We start from the raw sequence: 17,818 nt of genomic DNA on the forward strand, positions 1-17,818 counted from the left end.
TCACCTGAGATGCACAGGTCTCTTGTGGTGTAATGTATCTTTTTTCCTATGATAGCTTAGGTACTGGAAAATTGTGTGCAGCAACAACTAAACCAACACATCTCGCACTTCAACCTTCTGAACAACTCACCAATCGGGTTTCAGACCTGGACATAGCACAGAAACAGCCATACTACACATTGTAGATGATGCCCTGCAAGCTCTGGACCACAACAAAACATGCCTGCTAGTCCTACTTGACCTCTCACCGGCCTTCGATACGGTTAATCACGACAAACTTCTAAGAAGGCTAGAAAACAGGATGGGTTTTTCGGGTAAAGTCCTTCTGTGGATCAAATCCTTTCTGGAAAACAGAAAGCAATCATACATGATCAACAACAATCTCTCCGTTTCCTCCCTGAACTTGTTGGGAGTTCCGCAGGGCTCCACACTATCTCCCATGTTATTCAACCTTTACGTTGAACCTCTCACCAAGTTACTACAGCAGGAGAACATCTCCTTCCACATGTACGCGGATGACACCCAACTGTACATCAAGATCTCCTCGATCGAAGAACTAAAGTTAATGAACCGAGCTCTCGAAAAGACAGCCCAATGGCTGTCAACTAACTTCCTCAAGCTTAACTTTCAAACGACAGAGTTTCTCCTAATCCCCCCCCCCCCCAAATAACTCTACGGAGACAAAGGAATGGATCAAAATGATCACTGCGTTGAAATGCACACCAATTGAAGTAGACTCCTCCTTATCACTAGGTATCACGCTAGATAAGAACCTCAACATGCAACATCACATCAAATCACTGACTAAAAACGCCCGCTTCCACCTCAGTTATCTCAGAAAAATGAAACCTTTTCTCGAGATTTCCGACCATTTACGAATTTCGTAGCGCACGCTGCATCGCGATGCAGCGCGCGATACGAAATTCGTTTTATTTATTTAATTGTTTACTTACCTGCAATTATCCATATTCCGGTTTTTAGAACCCCCCCCCCCACCCTGCCCCTCCCCCGCCTTACCGCCCCACGGAACTCCCTCCACGGGACACGGCTGGCAATATGCTCCCTGGCTGCTGTTTGAACTGTGAAATACAACAATAACCAGGGTTCAGTGGGACCCTCAAGCCTTCGTGCCTCGGTGCTACAGCACCCGCTGCACCACTGGAAACTACACCCCTGCAAGCATCTGAAAGTTGTGAATGTGCCTGCTCTGTACAACAGCCCTGCTGGTGAAGGAATTGCCCTGCTACAAACAGAAGCAGGCTCCGGAGCCACCGGTGTTTACAGGAGCAGTTAAAAGCGCAGACCCAATGCTGAAACTTCCTCTGCAGAGGGCAGGGCGGTTCTGTTCCCCTCGGTGACTGTTTCTCAGCATCAAGTGCCCGCCTGGCTCTTGAGTGCTGAGGGAAGCCACCGTAGGCAGCTCGTGCATCAAGAGTCACTTCCAGGGGTGAGGGGCAGGCAGTCCATAGGCGACGGAGGAGGTGCCCTCCGCCGGCCCTCTCTGCGAGGAGAGGGCAGCGTGACTGCCCTGCAGGAGAGGCGCACTGATGGGCAAACGGGACACGGCTTCCTCGAGAGCCCGGTCCCATCCATGTAGGCGAAGTAGGAAGTCGTTTGTGGTGCCAAGTGAAGTAGGGTGCCCATTTCGAGTAAAAGCAACAAAAAAAATAAAGCCTTGGCAAAGCCAATGTGTCTGGCTTTCGATGCCAGCTTTCTAACAATTCTTGTTTTGATAAGTCATGGGCATTGCTAAACTTTATTGTTTGGGAATATGATGGGCCCTCACCAATCTAAAAAAAAAATATTTTCTACAGGCAAAATGTTTTGGGGTTTTAAAAAACCCACACATTGCCATGGTACTCTCTGGCACCGAAAGGAACTGCTTAAATTAAAAAATCAATCAATCTGGCATTGGCTTCAAGTCTGTTGCCTATGAGAAAGAAAGGGGGGAAGAAAAAAGAAAGCAAGGCAGACAAGACAAAGGGCAAGAAAAGGGGCAAGAAAGAAGGCAAGAAAAGGGGAAAGAGAAAGAAAAGAAAGATGGGAGGAAAGAAGTTAAGAAAGAAGCAAAGAGAAGAAACGAAAAGGGAAAGAGAGAATAAAAAAAGAGACAAGGAAGGAAATAAATGAGAAAGAGGGAGTGAAGGAACGAGAGAAGGAAAAAAAGTGAGAAAGAAGGAAAGTTTACAAAAACACAGCTTAGAGGGGCAGCAGGAAAAAGAGAAAGAGCCCTCTAACGATAGCAGGGAGAGTTGGCCGGTGTGGTGAAACAGGTGTTTGCCCACAGGGTTCAGCTCCGGTGCTGCCAGCCTGTGCCACGCGAACTGCACCAACCAAATGGCGCGTGGCGGGGAATTAATGCGTTTCTTTTAACGGGAACGAAAAATCTAATTCCCAAGAGGTGTAAATAAAAAGTGTTATTGCTGCTGTTTGAAACATGCTCGTTTATCTACAGTCGGATTCGGCGCTGTGACTTGTAGGCAAACACGGATGTCAGCAGCTCACACGTTGTCCCACGTCCATGCTGCTTGCGCCAGGACTCGGTCGGCGAAATTCTTCGATTGGATTAGAATGTGCCTTTTCCTTACTTCCGTTCGCGTTAAATGTATGTACGTTATTCATGGGGGTTGTGACATACACACTATAATGCATATAATCATTTTTGAAAGGATGAAAGGCGGAGTCGATCAGTCCACCAGACTATGTAAAGGCCAGAGGTCACCGCAGCAAGCACAGCGTAACCCACCCCACACTTGTGCCTGAATGGTTTTCAAACTCTCTTTATCCACAAGCGCCTTGAGTCTTGTGCATACAGCGCTGTTTCAAACTCAAAGGTACGCAGACAGATCCAGACAGAGCGCACGTCTGTTGATTTAAATCAGAGGAACGCGCCCGCGCTGTTTTCCTAGCGAGGGTCCCCGGATACCCCACTCGGACACTGTCCTTTGGGGGGGGGGGGGTCTGTGTTGTTGGTTTATGGTTCGGTTACGTACATATTTGTAGAGCGCGTATAAAACTCGTGAACCAACTCGAAGCAGGAGTGCAGAGATCCTGGGTGTGAGTGGAAGAATGCCAGTACAGTGAATGGAAACGGAGGGCAGGAGGGCACGGCAGTGGGTGTGGTTAGGGGTCCGCCATCTATTCAGCAGACCACGCAGACCTTGCCCCCGCCCTCTGCCCCAAGTGTGCAGCATTTCTAGTAGCAATAGTTGGGTAACCCCCTCGCGCCCTCAGCGACCCTCAGCCTCGCCCCCTTTACACTGGTGCATCTCAGCAGTCCCTAGTGACCGCTTACCTTCCCCTCAGTAGCATGCACCCACCCACCCCCCTGCCCGAAGCCCGCGATCAGCCATGGGGTCCCCAGTATGCCCTCGGCTCCCGAAAATGGAAGCCCTCGTCCCTCAGTTTCCACAGCGCCCACCAGAGTGCCACCAATACAGACCCGCCCCCCCCCCAACACCGCCCTCCTGTATACAGTCCCCTCTCCCTCTGTGACAGTCACCCCCTATACCACCAACATAGAGACTCACTTCCTCCCTTGCAGTGCCCACCCCCCAGCTCCCAAAGACCACAACAGTAGGAAGCACCCACCTTCCCTTCTCACCCCCACCCCGTTTGACAGTGCCCTCAATACCCCATTTCCGGTGAGCAGCAGCATAGAACCCCCATCTCTCGCCTCTGCCTGTCTGCAATCCCCCCATCACCACACCCGAAGCCTGGAGCCCCATTCAGCACCTTTCTTCTCCCCTTGTCTGGCACCACTCTCATGTGCCCCCCGTTACGGGGGCGCACCGATCCCACATGTGTCGCCTCTCTCTCCCTGTCAGCCCCCGATCTTCAGCCAGGAACCCCCACACCGCATCCTTCTCCCTTGTCTGGCACTGCACCCCAGTCTCCCCCGGAGGGGTGAGTGCAGCACAGCCCCCATCTCTCGCCCCCTCCGAAACCCTCTCCTCGGCTGGTGAAAGGGGGTGGGGGGGCAGCACAGCACCCCTTCTCTCGCCCCCATCCCGCAGCCCTCTCCACTCCCGGCCGGCAGCGCCGCTTCTGCTCCCTCCGCCGCCGCTGCCGGTGCTTTTAAGCCCTGGGAGAGTCCCGGGCGCGTGACGTCACGCCCGGCGGGTCATGTGAAGGTCGGCAGCCCGCGCAGGAAGGGTTCACCGGGAGTTCACGCGCATACATTAGGCATCGGATCGGTCGGCTCCCGTGCCGCACAAGTAGTGCGCTCTCGGCGGGCAGCTCCTCGGCGGCACGGGACGCATGGGCGCCGGAGCCCGCGCTGCACAGGGCTCGGGGGCCGCCGGCTCGACGCCCCAGCCCGGCGTCACGCCAGAAGCGGGCACTTCTCGCCCACCCGGCTGCATCTTGCGGAGGCGGTGGCACCGTTCATCGGACGCCGCGGAGACGCCTTGAGTACCGGGCTCGTGTGATCCATGCCCGCCGGATCTCTGGACTTGGTCTTCCTCGGGGTCCCATACATGTTTACATTTTAATTGAGTTTTTGATGCCGCAAGGAGCGCTCCTAGAGCTGGGTCCCAGGGACTCTCAGTACCTGCCCTCTACACGCCCCCGAGCTCATGTTAGTAGATGCCAACTTGGACTGCTGCGACCCAAGTCGTCCACAGTGGGCTGGACCACTGCAGCATATTTTTAGCTCTCACAGCAGGTTTTATGAAGGTGGTGAAACATTGTATTCGACCAAGAAGAAGAAGCGCCAAGAAGTCACATGAGGGGATGAAAGGCACTTGCGCAGCGGGTTGTGCGCTGCCGTCCTTTGAAGTTGGACGACCTTGAGTTTCTGAGCACTGTTGTATTTTGGACTTTTACTATAGGTGCTGCAGTACTTCGAGTTTGCACCGCTGGTGTGACTATTGGTGGGTGCCCCCTTGGGCAGCAGCACCCTCAATTCCTCCTCAGTACGGAACCCCACAGATTGGCACTCACACCAGCTTGGTGATACCATTTATTGGACTAATGCAAGTTATATACAAACAAGCCTTGGTGTCACCAACCCTTCTCCACATAGAGAATGACTTCCTTTTATTCTGAGAGCTTTGCTAGAGAGAGGACCACACCCCGTGCCCAACAGTAAGGTGTTGTGAGTTCTCACTCACCAGAGAGGCCTTCTGAGGTTACAACAAATGACGCCCCTCTAACCTGCCTTGGCCTTCCCTCATACATGCTGTGGTGGGTCAAGACCTGGAGCCTGGCATTGGACAGCAGGCCTAGAGTGGATGGATTTGGCCGCGCGCTGGCGCCCCATTTTACCTAGCGCCTAAAGAAGACGCACTGCCAAAGTGGCACCATGTTTGACTGCATGGACGTGCTGGCTGTGAGCCCCGGGCACATGCTGGACTTCTACACGACTGGCCCGTCCTCGTGCATGCTTCAGGAGAAAGCCCTCAAGGCCTGCTTCAATGGGCTGGCACAGAGCGACTGGCAACACCGACACAGCGCGCAATGTAGGTTCCCCTTTTGGTGTGGGCTGGAGGCAAAAGGTGTGGGGTCTTGTGCACAATATATCTTCATACAACGTGTGTGGTAGCCTATGTTTCAAAGAGATGAGTAAACATTTGCTAGACATGTGCAAATGTGTTCCTGTACAAGGGAACATGGTTGCCTTAGATCAGAGGTTCCCAACCTGGGGTGTCCGCATTCCCAGGGAGTGTGAGATGGCATTTCAGGGGTGCGACAAAGAGGGAAAGTATGTTTATTTTTGCAGCTTCAAATGTGATATTACTTTTGTAGGGGGTGCAAACATGACTCTAACATTTCCAAGGGTTGCGGGCATAGACAAAGGTTGGGACCCGTGCCTTAGATGCCAAGACATGTGGCTCATATGCTTGATGTGTGTTTGTGCACCTGGGTGTGGTGGCCGGGATTGCCAAGGAATGCTGGATCACAGCCTATGTATTCCTGCACCAGAAGATGTGGTGTCAGGGTTGCCAAAAAATGTGGGTTCAAATTCCTGATACACCTGAGTGTATGGTGGCCTGGATTGCATGAACTAGATATGTGTCCATGCACCATGGTTTGTGGTGATATTTGTGTGTTCGCTCATAGATTTCACGTGTGTTGGGGGCTTGAAAAGGCTTAGATATGTACAATATCTTTGTTCATGGGCTTGGGTGAACCTGATGTGCTACAGCTCAGGATTCATGATTTTAGTGCCGAGACTACGCTGGGCACCTAGACGCCCCCCGGGCATTAGTTTGCGCTTTATGAATATAAAATCAAATCAATGTGTTATGTACATGTATGTTCGAGACTGGGTGTGCGTAGGCTCGGGTGTGCCGGGCTTCAAATGCTACATATGTACACACACATGGGTGTACAAGAGCTAGCACATGGTCCTGTTGTGTGTGCTGTGATCTGTGTGTATAATAGTGGGGTTATAATAATATATTGGTTTTATGTAGTGCTCAATACCACAGTTTTTCTGCTTCTAAGCGATGTACATGTATGTACGTAGCGTCACCTGTAGAGTGCAAGTTTAGCTATAGAGTAATGGAGATGTGTGCTCAGGTTTTGAGAAGAAAGGAGCTGATAATTGGAAAGCCATGAGCTAAAACCAGTACTACCTATTTGAATGGTACTCAGTTTATCGGCCTTCAGAAGGATGAAAGGTGGAGTTGGCCTGCTGGGCTTTGAACCTGTGACCTGCACATTCAAACTGGACCGACCCTCAGCCAATGAAGCCATCTTGTGTATGTGAGCGCGGAGACTTGCTTGTACAAATGTGGGCCTGTGTTATGCTGCTTGGTGTTTGTGTCGTGCACTTTTGCCGTAGAAGTGGCTTTGTGGATTTGTGTGCATAGTGCTTGGAATGAGTAACGTAAGTGCAAGCACTCTTAACAGCTCACTAATGCACAAGGGTCCTTTTGCAGCGCTGTTATGAACTGCTGCGACTGCCCCAACAACAGTACTTAAATGGTGCTGAAAAGTGCCGCGACGCGCTTCTGTCGCACCGTAGGTGCTATAGCGCTGCATAAAGGAGATCCTACTCTTCTGTGTTAAAACAACAATGGTTTGGAATATCGAGAAGAGACATGTCGCCCGCCCAAGCTATTGTGGCCTAAATATGGAGATCCCAAATATTGTGGAGGAAAATAACATAGTAACACACTGCATCCCTAATTATAACATACATTGAAGATATATATATTGTCAAGGTACATATATGTGCAGTTTAGTGAACCTGTTCTTGCCTTCGCTATATTCTGGTCGTTGATATGTTGGTCACAGCATTTTTGGGGGACAGTATACCAGCCATGATGCCCCGGTGCTATGCCCGGGCAATGTCAAAGTTCAGCCGCGAACAGAACATTCCCTCTGCATAGCGCTTCTATAACTCCGCAAAAGGAAGGTGTAAGAAAATGGTTTTATACTTGCCTTTCGTTCTCTACTTCGGAATGTTGGTGTCATAGTGGAAAAAAAAAATAACGTAAAAAACCTTAGTGTGTGAGATCAGCCAATGGCACCCGGCCTGCAACAAAGGCAGGCGGTCTACGGGCCAAACATGTATCCTGCCCTCTCAGTACAAGAGCCAGAATACAGTTACAAAAATAATATATAGTCAGCGCCACTGGAATTATGCAGCAAGGGAAGACAAAATGATGTGGCAGACTTTTTACTAAATTGTGCTGCATGAAAATGCAAATGATGTGGTATAATGCAGCACATTTTTTGTGATAGTATTAGTTCATTATTGTGTCATCTTTACATGTTAGTACTCTTTGGTCAAAGACTACACTGTATTAGTAGTTTGACACCCAAACACAACAATATGCAACTGAAAGGTGAACAGTCACCCTTTGCGAAGCGCCATTCACTGCACAGCAACACGGCACCGCATGTTTAGTAACGCTTGGCCCTTTTGAGCTCAAAACTATTTTTCTTGTTAGAATCTGCAGCAGACGATGGATGCTGTGGCAAATGCAGCAAATTGATAATTATGTGAAAAACGCCACGGCTCGTCATATAGAGTATTTGCAGTGACGTGGAAGTGACTGAGGTGCAGTGGGAGTATTGTTAGATGTGTCTCCACGAGACCTAGGTTCTAATCTCAGTTTCAGTCCTTTGCAAGAAATGTGGGGTTCTGGGTACAACTTTAGCTCCCTGTACCTGAAATTGTAAATATTTTGTAAAGTAGATGATGTCGAAATATGACTGTGACCCATGCTGCCTAGCGCTCCCCACACACCCCCCCCCCCCACCACCACCACCACCCCCCGTCTCCCATCTACCTGTTTCACGTGTCCCTGAGCTTCACCTCCTCATGACCTGGATGTCCTGCTGCAGGGCAGATGTTCTCTGCTAGTGCTTAGTGCTCTGTTTCACATTGGCCCTATATAAGCACTACAAAAGATAGCTGGGTGCACTGGACATCTCTGTTTAGGCAGTTAAAAACAGCAATGCCTGACACCGCCTTTCATCATTCTGAGGTCACTGCCACGAGTGCCAGTGGAAGTGGGCATTCACAGCACCCATCACTCAAGCACTTGCACCTCATTGGGTTTGTGCTGTGCAGTTGTGCGGCATCAGAGTGCGACGCTGGGTTTTAGCAGGCTGCAGTGTCTGGGCCGACAGCGCAGGCAGCGCCCACACACACAGCAGAAGGCGCTGCGGAAGTCGCAGGTCTCTGCCTGACCCCTGAAGGCCGGCCGTGTTTACTTTGCAGTTACACGAAGTTGCTGTTTTCCTACAAGTGGTGACTGGCTGTGAACAGCCCTCTCTGCGTGTTCAGCATCCATTCGTGCATGTTTTGGGGAGGCGGGCTGCGGGCTGGAGGCGTGGGCTGCGTGCTTGTTGCTGGCAGTCATGCAAGCTGTGGTTGTGAAGTTGTTAAGGTGGCCGAGTGGGTTGGGCTGTGCTGTGGAGATCTGTTTGCCCAGTACAGGCCGCGGTTGCCGATCCTGGTGGGCTGTCGTCCACATGAGGTTGAGGCAGCGGTAGTGTTGACTTGGGTGGGACCACATTTCCAAGGCAGTCCGGGCTGTTGATGAAAGAGTTCATGTAAAAGACGGCTCTTCGTATTGACGTTTACACGGACGCAGTGAAAACAGTCAATAGTGCCCTGTATATGGAATAACGTCATATTAAAAACGCTTAGTGGCACCGTACCATAAAACATAAGATGCGCATTACAGGGAACACTCCCCCTGTAGCGCACATTGTGAACAGATTTGCTTCTCGGCACACTGCGGAAACGCTTACTATAATATCCTGTTTCTGTTTAGAGCGCGGGACCCGTCCTTGTGGTATTCAAGCCCTGCACTCATTAAACAAATGCGGTTCTCATTATAGTCACAACGAAGTGACATACAAATTGGGAAGAACCTGCCAGGACTCGAATATCTCACTTGCAACAGGCGCTCCACCGACTCGGCTATCTCGTCGGCGTAGCGTCAATGTCGCCATGCGTGCGTGCTGCGTCACAGCAAGCTCTCCGGGACACGGACTGAGTCCCCATATAACACTGACCCCTCAACAACCCCCGTCGACACCTCCAGTCTGCGTTAACCATACGCTCGGCCTGCCGACCTTTGTTTTGTCCGAGGTCAGAGGTTAAAGATTAGAAGCTCCCCTATCCTTCTACTGTACCCGGCGCCAATAAAAGGACAAAACAATGGCGATCTGATTGTAAAGGAACCAGAAACGAGTGATAAACAAGGCGTGTGTTAACGCGTTAAGAGGTGTTCGCTTTGGAATGTGTCGTGGTCCGCGGGGTAACCGAGATAGATAGCTCTGTGGGTAAATGTGCCAGCCTGCTGCACAAACCTGCGTGCCACCTGTATGTTTCAAGTTCTAAGTCTGGGGTCACCGACGTACCTTTTAACCGTACATGGGCTGATGAAAGGAGTGCTTTTATAACTAGGTTATTGTAACACCCGCTTTTTACAGGGCCAAAAAGCAGCGGAACCGTATAACATGGCTGTGTTCTCACTCTATTGTTATATATGTGTAATTTAAGGCGATAGATGCTTTATTTAGGTACATGTTAGTATAATCTAAACATTGCATGTATCCACTTATGAAAGCTAATCACGTGTAGTAAAGGCCATGTGTCACTGTGCAGCACTTTACAAAAATAAAAAATACAATATTCCATCTGCAAGGGAAAAGCCGACACGTTTTCCTTTAGATGTACTTTTCGATAGCAGGCAAACGGTGTTTTCTTTTTGAAGTCTTTTACCGCAGACTAAGAAAAGCATGTTACGTTCCCTAATATAAATAGTGTCTGGTAATTCCCTCATAAACAGGGCTGTAAAATGTTTCAGAAAGGAAAGAATAAAAAAACGTATTGTTTGTTCTTCGAGAACTCAAACCAGAGACCTGCCTTATCAGAGCGGAGAGAGTTGTAAATATGGTACTAGCCCTAGGCCAGAGATAAGAGGCAAGTGGGGGGGGGGGGGTAGCGGGGCTTCGGTTTAAGCAAAGAGACAGGGAGGTGCAGGGACGGCTGCACGGGAAGCCCTGCCCCTGGAGGGTGCTGGTGCCGGTGAGGCCTTCCTGCCTCAGTATAGGCCCCTGGGGCCCACCATTCATGCCTTCTGCACGAGTTGGGCCCCGAAGAAGGTTTGGTGCGTTATAAGGCGCTTCTGCGGAAATATTGTACTGGTACTGGATTTATATAGCGCTTATTGCCTCTGACAGGGCGCTGAAGCGCTTTAAGGCGTGTAACTCCGATTACTACTGCAACATAGAATTTATATAGCGCTTCGTGCCACTAATGCGACTACGAAGCGCGCCACTGGCCGCAGGGTACCGATAAATGCCCCTTTTGCAGTGTATGGGTGACGTTGTACTGTTTGTACTGAAACCTACACGTAGGTGCTGAGCGCGTGCATGAGGTCTGGAGAATGCACTGAACGTGGCGCTGCGAAACGGTACCGGTGCTCAAGCGGGAGGTGTTGGGAGCCAATGGGAAGCTAGACAAAAGCCTCGCTCCCTTTGTCTGCCTTAGCCAGACCCAACCACTGGATGGTTGTGGCACAAAGAGGCAAGTTTCAGATCCATAATTCACTCCAGGTATGTCTCCGCCGTCGACTGTTGTCCAAATTTCACTCTAATTCGAGTGTTCCTGTGAATGATGGATTTCAACCAATGTGGAGGCTAGAAAAATAGTTCCTTCGCATGGATTCCTACTCAGAAGCCAAACAGGCTCTAAGGGAGGAAAGACTCTGAAATATTCATATAAGAAATCTAGGAACGAGTTCACTGTGTGGTCTTCAATCCGCGCTCGAGCCATGAAGCCAATCAGAAGCCTCGGTTCAATCAGCTGCCCATTGTCGTTCTCTGTCCTTCAGTACAAAAAGAATCATTGTTTCACTTTATTCTTCCAAATAAACAAAAGAATCATTGTTTCACTTTATTCTTCGATATAGAAAAGGATTCATTGTCTCACTCTATCCTTCAACATAAACAAAAGACTCATTGTCTCTTCCACCCTTGAAGTAAGGACAGATTCTGTGCGATCCGCTGCCCATTGTTGTCTGAACCTGGTAAAGAGCCGCTTCAGACCCTCTCCCTCCTGCAAGCAAAACCCGCTTTGAAATTAGCAAACAATCTTTGCGAATGTCTAAGGAACGCGACATATAGCAGCTCTGAAACCACCGGCCTTCTTAATAATGGGACATCATGTGTTTTCACTTTATCCCAACGCATCTGAAACTTTTACTCAAACAGCTCTGTGAGCTGCGGAGTAAAACAAAAGTGAATCTACATTCTTAATACTCGATGACGTGTGTCGGGGTCCTACGATTCCTTCTCTTGGTTCTGGTGGCATTTACAAACCGCTCGACCTTTGATCTTGTTGCTTCTTATACGGTCAGCAGAAAGCCTCACTCGAGGCACCATATAGTTTAATTTGTTACGTCCCCAAATGTATATAGCGCCACAGACTCATCTAGCGCTGCTACGGCGTCATAGTGTCTGAAAGGGCACCGCACAACAAGAAGGAGCGCGGGCATCTCAGGTGCGTGCGGTTACGGGGCCTTCCTCCAACAGTCGCCGGAGCTGTGGATGTGCCTGGAGTCCATAAGAGATACAAAGAGGCGCTAGAACAGGATGAGGATTTTGGACTGAAATGCCTTAGTAAAACCCCACAGCAAGGCCGCGTAAGCTGCGGGGCGCTTGAAACATGTACACCCTTTACCACAGACACCCAATGGGAGTGTAATTCAAAAGAAACCACAATGTCAATTCCCCCCCCCCCTACAGCCTACGTTTATTTGGGAGCAAAAAAATGCAATGTATGTATAATGCGTTGTTAATGTGTAGTTCCTGCGCCAGCCGTGGCTTGTAGTTCACTTCGCAGAGTGCCCGTATGTGTCCAGTGAGGGGGGTGGTAGGGGGTGTTTTAGGAGTCAAATGTCCCGTCTAGTGCTGTCCTGAAGACACAGACCAACACCCGACGCCCATCTTTACAACCCCAGATGTGCAGTCCGGTCTCAGGTGGACCGCACACCCTTCTGCTGCTCGCCTCGTGTTTGAGGCACCCCTGCTACAACTAAAATGTTGCAATGTTTCGTTGCTCGTTGGAGCCAGGGCTTCCCTGACTGTCCGGTGCGCGTTTCCTGTCCGGTAATGACCGATGCACAGGTTAAAGTGAGATAGCTCAGTGTGTTGAGCGTCGGCGGCAGTAATCTGTGTGGAACCTGCGGATTTCCGACGAGGCCGGCTTCATTCGCCCTAACTGAGCCCCACTGAGTTGTCCAACTGTCTCTAACCCCCATGATTTCTATTTGAGGGCGCCCGTGTTTGTGGTCTGTATCATTAAACAACCTGGGGTTCCCCTTGTGTTTTCTCTTATGTACTAGTGACTTGACGGAGACTGGCCGGCCAATCGGAACACAGCTGGACCAAAATAATTTAAAATAATGTATGGCCCGTCCTGGAGATATCAACCGTCGTGCACGAGCAGGGCGACGTGTGGGCATGTTAATAGGGACTGAACTGTTCCAGGTTTAGAGCTCCTTCTTGGTTTAAAATGGCTAAAATGGGCGGCTAATTTAAAAAAGTATGTATAAAATACGTGTAAGCTGTTGCTTTACAGTCATGCTACAAGAAAGCCCGAGGCATAGGAGAAACGACGCAATGCAAAGCGCATTTGCTAAAGGCTATTCTTTTAATACATATATTTTTAAAGGCTATTGTTGCCCCACCCGTATAATAATGTTATAACGCAACCCCAGCCCTTAGCCGGAGCGGTGGGGGCAGAATCGGTTAGAGAAATGAGGGGTGTGGGAGTAGGGTGGGGGGCTATTGTGGAGTGAAAGCAAAGCTGGGGAGTTGAAACGGTATTACTGTTTTGCAGAAAATTTCCAGTGGGCCTGGGGGCATTTCCCCCCTCCCTGTGTCAGTGTGTATCCAAATGTTTGAGTTCAAGTATTGTAACTGATTTGAAAGTCGTAGGAGGTGGGTGGGGGGTTCACTTGCCACCTTCGGGGGACGCAGACCTTCCACTCGCCCATTAAACACCAGAGCCATCACCCCATTGCATGTAAAAGATACCGGCTCCGGATTTTATCTTTTTTTTCTGCGTTTGTTTTCTGCATGCCGCAGTCTCACGCGGAAGTCCAGCGCCGCCGCTGTGGTTAACCCCAACCGCCAGCGTTTCCTGTGTCTGCTTCCAAATAACTCACTTGGGGTTTAAGCGAAAACACAGCAGATGATGTCAAAATAGATTCAAGGAAAAATATGCTGTAGAGTGTAGAGCAAAAACAGTCGCCTTGTTGTCGACCGAGAAGCTGTTGATTAGTCAATAAAAGCCTCGAGATTTCAGATGTGTTGCTGTTCACATTTTATGATGTCAGATTGGCGTGAGGCAATAACACAACATGGCGGCGCTTCTTGGCCGCCCCAGTGTCAGCATTGGGGTTTATTCTCAAGTGCTTCTTGAAAGATTGCACGATGGGTCGTGCCCTCATTTGAATATGTGCGTTTATTGCACGAGTCACGCGATTGGATCCAAGGAGGGTTGGCTCCACCCTTCATCATTCCAAGGACGGCACTGCCCCGCGCGTACTGAAAACACCTAGCATCGTTTGGGCCATGTCAGTGACAGGAGGCGCTCAGCTAACTCTAGCCCTTTTCATGGCTCCCCAGTTTAATCACACCTTGAGGGCTAGCATTTGTTTGCGGGGCGGGGTGAGGCGGGGGGGGGGGGGGTGAGGAGGGGTTTTGTCTCTGCTTTAACATAGCAGTGCCATGGTGTGCGTGTTCCAATCAGCCAACATGTGTTTTCTTTGTGCAACGTATGCGCCAGTTGTGATGCCAGCCCGGCCCTGCTTCCTGGGAAGGGTTGGGGGAAGGGTTCAAGTTAAGGGTGGCGCGTGATGTTGGGGTTACGGTTGTCTTCTCACAAAATCCACTCAGAGAAATTGGGGAGGGTGGAGTTGGTGACTCACTGCGACTGCGAGAAGCCCCTCCCCCAGAGAGAACAAGGAGACGCTGGGGGGAGGGGGGATACGTGGAGCGAAAGACACAGGGTCAGGTGAAAGAGAAGCGCGACGAAGGGAAAGAGAAGAAGCGGCAGACACGCTTGTGTGTGAGAGGAGAGACAGGGAGAGGGCATCGACCCGAAGAGAAATACACAGGCAGCGAGGAGAGACACAGAACAGACTGGAAGAGGGGCGTGAAGATGGGCAGATAGGGGCATCTCGGGTGGAGGGCTGTCAGGGCCTGTGCACCCTCTCTATTTGTCATGGCCCACTTTGCGCCTCATCAACACAGCTGATGAGTAAAACACAGACCCATTTATTTATTTATTTATTTATTTATGCGTTTTCATGTAGCGCAAACTTTACCCGAAGGTGTCAGAGCGCTTTACAATAGAACATGTTACATTACATATGGATTTCAGAGTACATGAATTACATAAAAGATACAACACAGATAAACTTTAAACTCACATAAGAATGGTAGTAAGTACATACGTCTGCTACAGATACTAGTGGTGTGAGTGACATATATACAAGTTGCAAATTCACTCAAGATTACATTTGAGAAAAGTTGGAGAGATTATGGTTGGACAAATATATATTGCATATTTACAGAGCATGATCCTCGCGGCATTGCTGGGGTTCTTGCCGGGCCTTCAGGGCGCTGTCCTTCAGGGCGCAGTCGTACTCACGGGCGGTGATCTTGGGCCTGGAGGGTTCCTCGAGCTGGTAATGGCCGCAGGGGTAGAAGGCCAGGTGGTGGTGGGCGAAGGCGGCGTGCTGGAGCCCGGGCCTGTTCTTGAGCTCATGCTGGGTGCCAACTATGGGAAGGGGGGTAGCTCGGTGCTGCGGGGCATGAAGGCTCCACAGCTGGTGTGAGTGAGCTTGTAAATAGACATTTATTTGTCCAGCTACTTTACCTTGTGAAGCAGTGTTGTTTGCTTACAATGTTTACTGCTTACTTTATATATGTCACATTTACATATTTGTGTATATATATATATATATATATCGACTCATCAAATGGCCCCAAGGGAGAGCGCGCTATCGCATAGCGGGTGCTAGTGTCGAGGACGGGTCAGTCCTCGATTCAATTTTCCACCAATTTCCTCAATGAAGGAATCACTGCACACCAAGGAAGTTGTACGATTACGGGTTTTTATTCTTATCGTGCAAGTTATCACCAACTCCACCACCAACGCGTTTCAACCACAATCGGTCTTGCTCACGGAATATATATATATATATACCAGTTATATCCAGCCGCGGTCGGTAGTAGGAGTAACTGCAGGGCGGGGACGTGGGGAGGGGCAGGGTGGGGGGTAGTAAACTATGGATTATGGAGGTTTACAGGTAAATTAACACATAAATTAATAAAACGAATTTCGTTGCGTGCACTGCATCGTATTTGGGGTTGCAGTGCATGCAACGGAATTCGTTTTATTAATTTATATGTTCATTTACCTGTAAATCTCCATAATCCATAGTTTACTACCCCCCACCCTGCCCCTCCCCCTGTCACCGCCCTGCTGTTACTCCTACTAACGACGACGGCTGGCCGAAACTGTGCCCCTGCTTTGGAGATGGCATAGAGAGTGAGCGAAGGAGACAGAAAGATACAGTGAGAGAGAGAAAGCGACTGGGCGCGCGAGGGAGTTGAAGGAAAAAGATAGGAGACAGAGGGCGAGAGAGAAACAAAGACACTGGGAGCGAAAACCACAGACTGAGGAGGGAGGGAGGGAGGGAAGCAGGGAGAACGACATATGCTTTGATTTATCGACCCTTTCAACAACAGTAGTTAAGTCACCCTTTAACCTCCGCCCGTAAATCTGCTGCAGAGGATGTGAAGTGCAAACACCCCGAGGTACTCAGGCAGTGACTGTACTTCAGAGAGGACAGGCCCCATGTCACCCTTTAAAGGATGGCTACTTACGGCTTTAAAGTCCTGCTGTAAATTCCAGGCCTGTCGAGTTAGCAGAGAGGGGCGTTACTGCCATCAAGGGCCTGTGATGGACCCGCCATCTTCTGCGCGCCGCGGGGTCTGACGGGAGAAGCCAGCGCCACGTGGAAAGAGCAAAGAGCGGGAATTCAAGGGGCGTTACTGCCATCAAGGGCCTGTGATGGACCCGCCATCTTCTGCGCGCCGCGGGGTCTGACGGGAGAAGCCAGCGCCACGTGGAAAGAGCGGGAATTCAAAATAGAAGCCGACACGTGACTGACTGAACCAGAAGCCGGGGTTCATATGCTACCTTCTCTGCTTGACACACTGTGTGACCTTGGGAACTTCTCTTTGCGCGCGTTAGTTACTTTAGCGCGTGAAACTGGGAGTATTGGGGTGTAGGCTGAAACACAAAAAGAAAAGCCAGTGAGCCACAAAACTCGGCCCCTTTCTGATTTCTCTCCACCTGGCGCCTATCGGGCCTTCAGCGAGAGCTGCCCCGCCGGAGACGTTTGTTAGGCCGCACCTCTGCTTAAGTAACCCACTGAATGGTGAACTGTCAGCCTGACACCGCTTGCAGTTTGGAACTGAATTTAAGTGTCATTCATCCTTTTTATTGGTGTCTAAATCACACAGCTATTAAAGCACCATAAATAAGGCAAGGCACTATTATGTAAAGTTTTGAATCCATCTATGTAATAATAGTACGGTGCTCCTTATATGTTGAATTGTCTCAAAGCTCGGGCTATTATGCTACTTTTTATTTATTTAAATACAAGTGTCACGTAGAGCCACATGCTGTCTTCCAGGCACGTCAGAGCGCTAGCAGCATAATGAATGTTCCATTGAACGGCATTTGCAATGTCATTTATGTCGCATGGGTTTTGCAGGGTGCAACATTCACCAGAGGGCACCTCAGCTCCTCGCTAGGTCATTGCTGCTGCCTGTCTGAGCCATCTCTCAATGTACGCTAACCTAAAACTGCCAACTCCGCCATGCTGACCAGTTCCAAGTGGGTCGAACCAGGTCAGTGATTGTTTAACACATTTGGCAGCATTGGAATGTTGAGCGCTCCATTGCAGATAATGGAGGAGCTCCGGGCTCACAATGGCTGACATACGCCCGGAGCGCCAACATTCCAATGTTTGTCTTCATGTTTCTCCCTTTTTAATTTGGAACATTCTACCCTCAGTGGGTGGAATGTTCTAATAGCTTTATAGCCCTTTTGGCTCTGGATTTACCGGTCGTTAAAGGCCCTCACCCTTGTTATTGGTCCTTGCCTACGGGTCGGGCCTATAACTCGGGTTCAGGGCCTTTAACAACTGGTATAGCCCCCAGCAGCGGGCTATAAGAGAGATGTCTCTGGCCCTACCTGAAGATCATGGCATAATTCGGAGGTACATGTGACTGCCCCATCTCACTGGCATCTGAGAAT

At 49.9% G+C, this 17,818-nt stretch overlaps 1 protein-coding gene across 2 annotated transcripts in view; it reads left to right on the forward strand.

The window, feature by feature from the left end:
* Positions 1-17,818, forward strand: part of RARB (retinoic acid receptor beta) — a 1,132,713-nt gene that overhangs the window by 782,129 nt on the left and 332,766 nt on the right. The window contains exon 1 of one of the 2 annotated variants that reach the window (XM_085630535.1): positions 4,155-5,462. The exons of the other annotated variant lie outside the window; for it this stretch is intronic. Coding sequence (XP_085486661.1) covers positions 5,306-5,462 — 157 coding nt within the window. The 5' untranslated portion in view covers positions 4,155-5,305. Of the gene's footprint in view, positions 1-4,154; positions 5,463-17,818 lie in introns of those variants that run through there. 2 annotated transcript variants of the gene reach the window in all.

Source organism: Triturus cristatus, chromosome 10 (genome assembly GCF_964204655.1).
Source record: "Triturus cristatus chromosome 10, aTriCri1.1, whole genome shotgun sequence".
NCBI classification, from domain to species: domain Eukaryota; kingdom Metazoa; phylum Chordata; class Amphibia; order Caudata; family Salamandridae; genus Triturus; species Triturus cristatus.